The sequence below is a fragment of the Anopheles bellator genome, unplaced genomic scaffold (genome assembly GCF_943735745.2).
Source record: "Anopheles bellator unplaced genomic scaffold, idAnoBellAS_SP24_06.2 scaffold02818_ctg1, whole genome shotgun sequence".
Classification (NCBI taxonomy): domain Eukaryota; kingdom Metazoa; phylum Arthropoda; class Insecta; order Diptera; family Culicidae; genus Anopheles; species Anopheles bellator.
The window spans coordinates 1-1,106 of NW_026686940.1; the positions used below are offsets into that span (position 1 = coordinate 1).

Genomic DNA, 1,106 nt, shown 5'->3' on the forward strand with positions numbered 1-1,106 from the left:
CATAACCCCTCATCATTGACCGGGGCGTCGGAGCACCCGGTCAGCTTTACCTTGTGGTCGTCATTGATGTAGCACCGCGGATAGACGGGATCGCGATCGTACCCGATCTCATCGAACACCCCGTACCGGTATTTAGCCCATTCGCGGATAAACTCCCGCCAGATCGTCTCCCGTCCGAGGATGTCCGGATCGACGAAGATCTGCTCGCCCGACTCGCCGCACCCAGCGTACTGCTGTGTCCAGATCGACGGTTCCGCCTTGGTTTGGGGTCGGATCGTCACGTCGCTTGTTTCGCCGCTTGCCGACGTTCGCGTCTGGTTGTAGGGTATGCAGGACTGAGGCCAATGGTTGGGCAGGATGACCGACACCTCACCGAAGTACACTCGGCTGTCGAGCGCATTGAAGAGATACTGCGACGCCGACGTCAGCATAATCTGGAATGGAACGGAAAACGCAAAGACCTTTTAGACACCACGACCACTCCAATGGACGTTTCAGAATAGAGGCACAGTTAGAGTTGAAAAGACGATCCCAACCGAGCAGCGATGTTGGCCAACGGCTCATCTCCATCCGTGGCCAGCGATGACCGACTTTCGGTTCGGGGTGTTGAGTAATCGTAATTGTGGCAAACATTTCATAATGACCTTCCGAAGACGGGCCATCTGAGGACGTTCCACAAAAAAAAAAAATCCCTCCGCCCCTGTGAAACGTAACCCTCGTGTTCCGCACCGTCATCTGTTTCGTCTTCTTCTTCGCCTTCGCCGCATGACGTGGGAATTTTAATGGAGCCCCGTCTGATCGATCGATCGCCCGTCGCAGCATCGCAACACATTTCTAATGCTTTTGCCCATTAACGTCCCATTTTCGAACGGAGCGAGAAATGGAAAGTGAGGTCACACATGGTCCGATCGCCGCGCGTGGGGTCAAATCGGAGATTTACATGGGCTGATGCCATACGCCAACGACAAAACCAACGGCACGTCGACGACGACGGTGCTCTTGCAAAAGTGTATCTCGGCGATCTAAATTATTCATGGTCTGCGGCGAAGATGTGCTCCTTTCTACTGCCCACGGACAGGTGGCCTTTATGGCGCGCAATGTATGTG

The 1,106-nt window shown here is 54.4% G+C and overlaps 1 protein-coding gene across 1 annotated transcript; it reads right to left on the bottom strand.

Moving 5' to 3' along the window:
• Nucleotides 1-50: 50 nt before the first annotated feature.
• LOC131214832 (calcium-activated chloride channel regulator 4-like) lies at nt 51-434 on the bottom strand (the record flags this gene model as incomplete). Its single annotated transcript, XM_058209165.1, has 1 exon — nt 51-434. A coding segment is annotated over one exon (384 nt), but the record flags the coding sequence as incomplete, so codon positions are not given.
• Between the last annotated feature and the right edge of the window lie 672 nt (nt 435-1,106).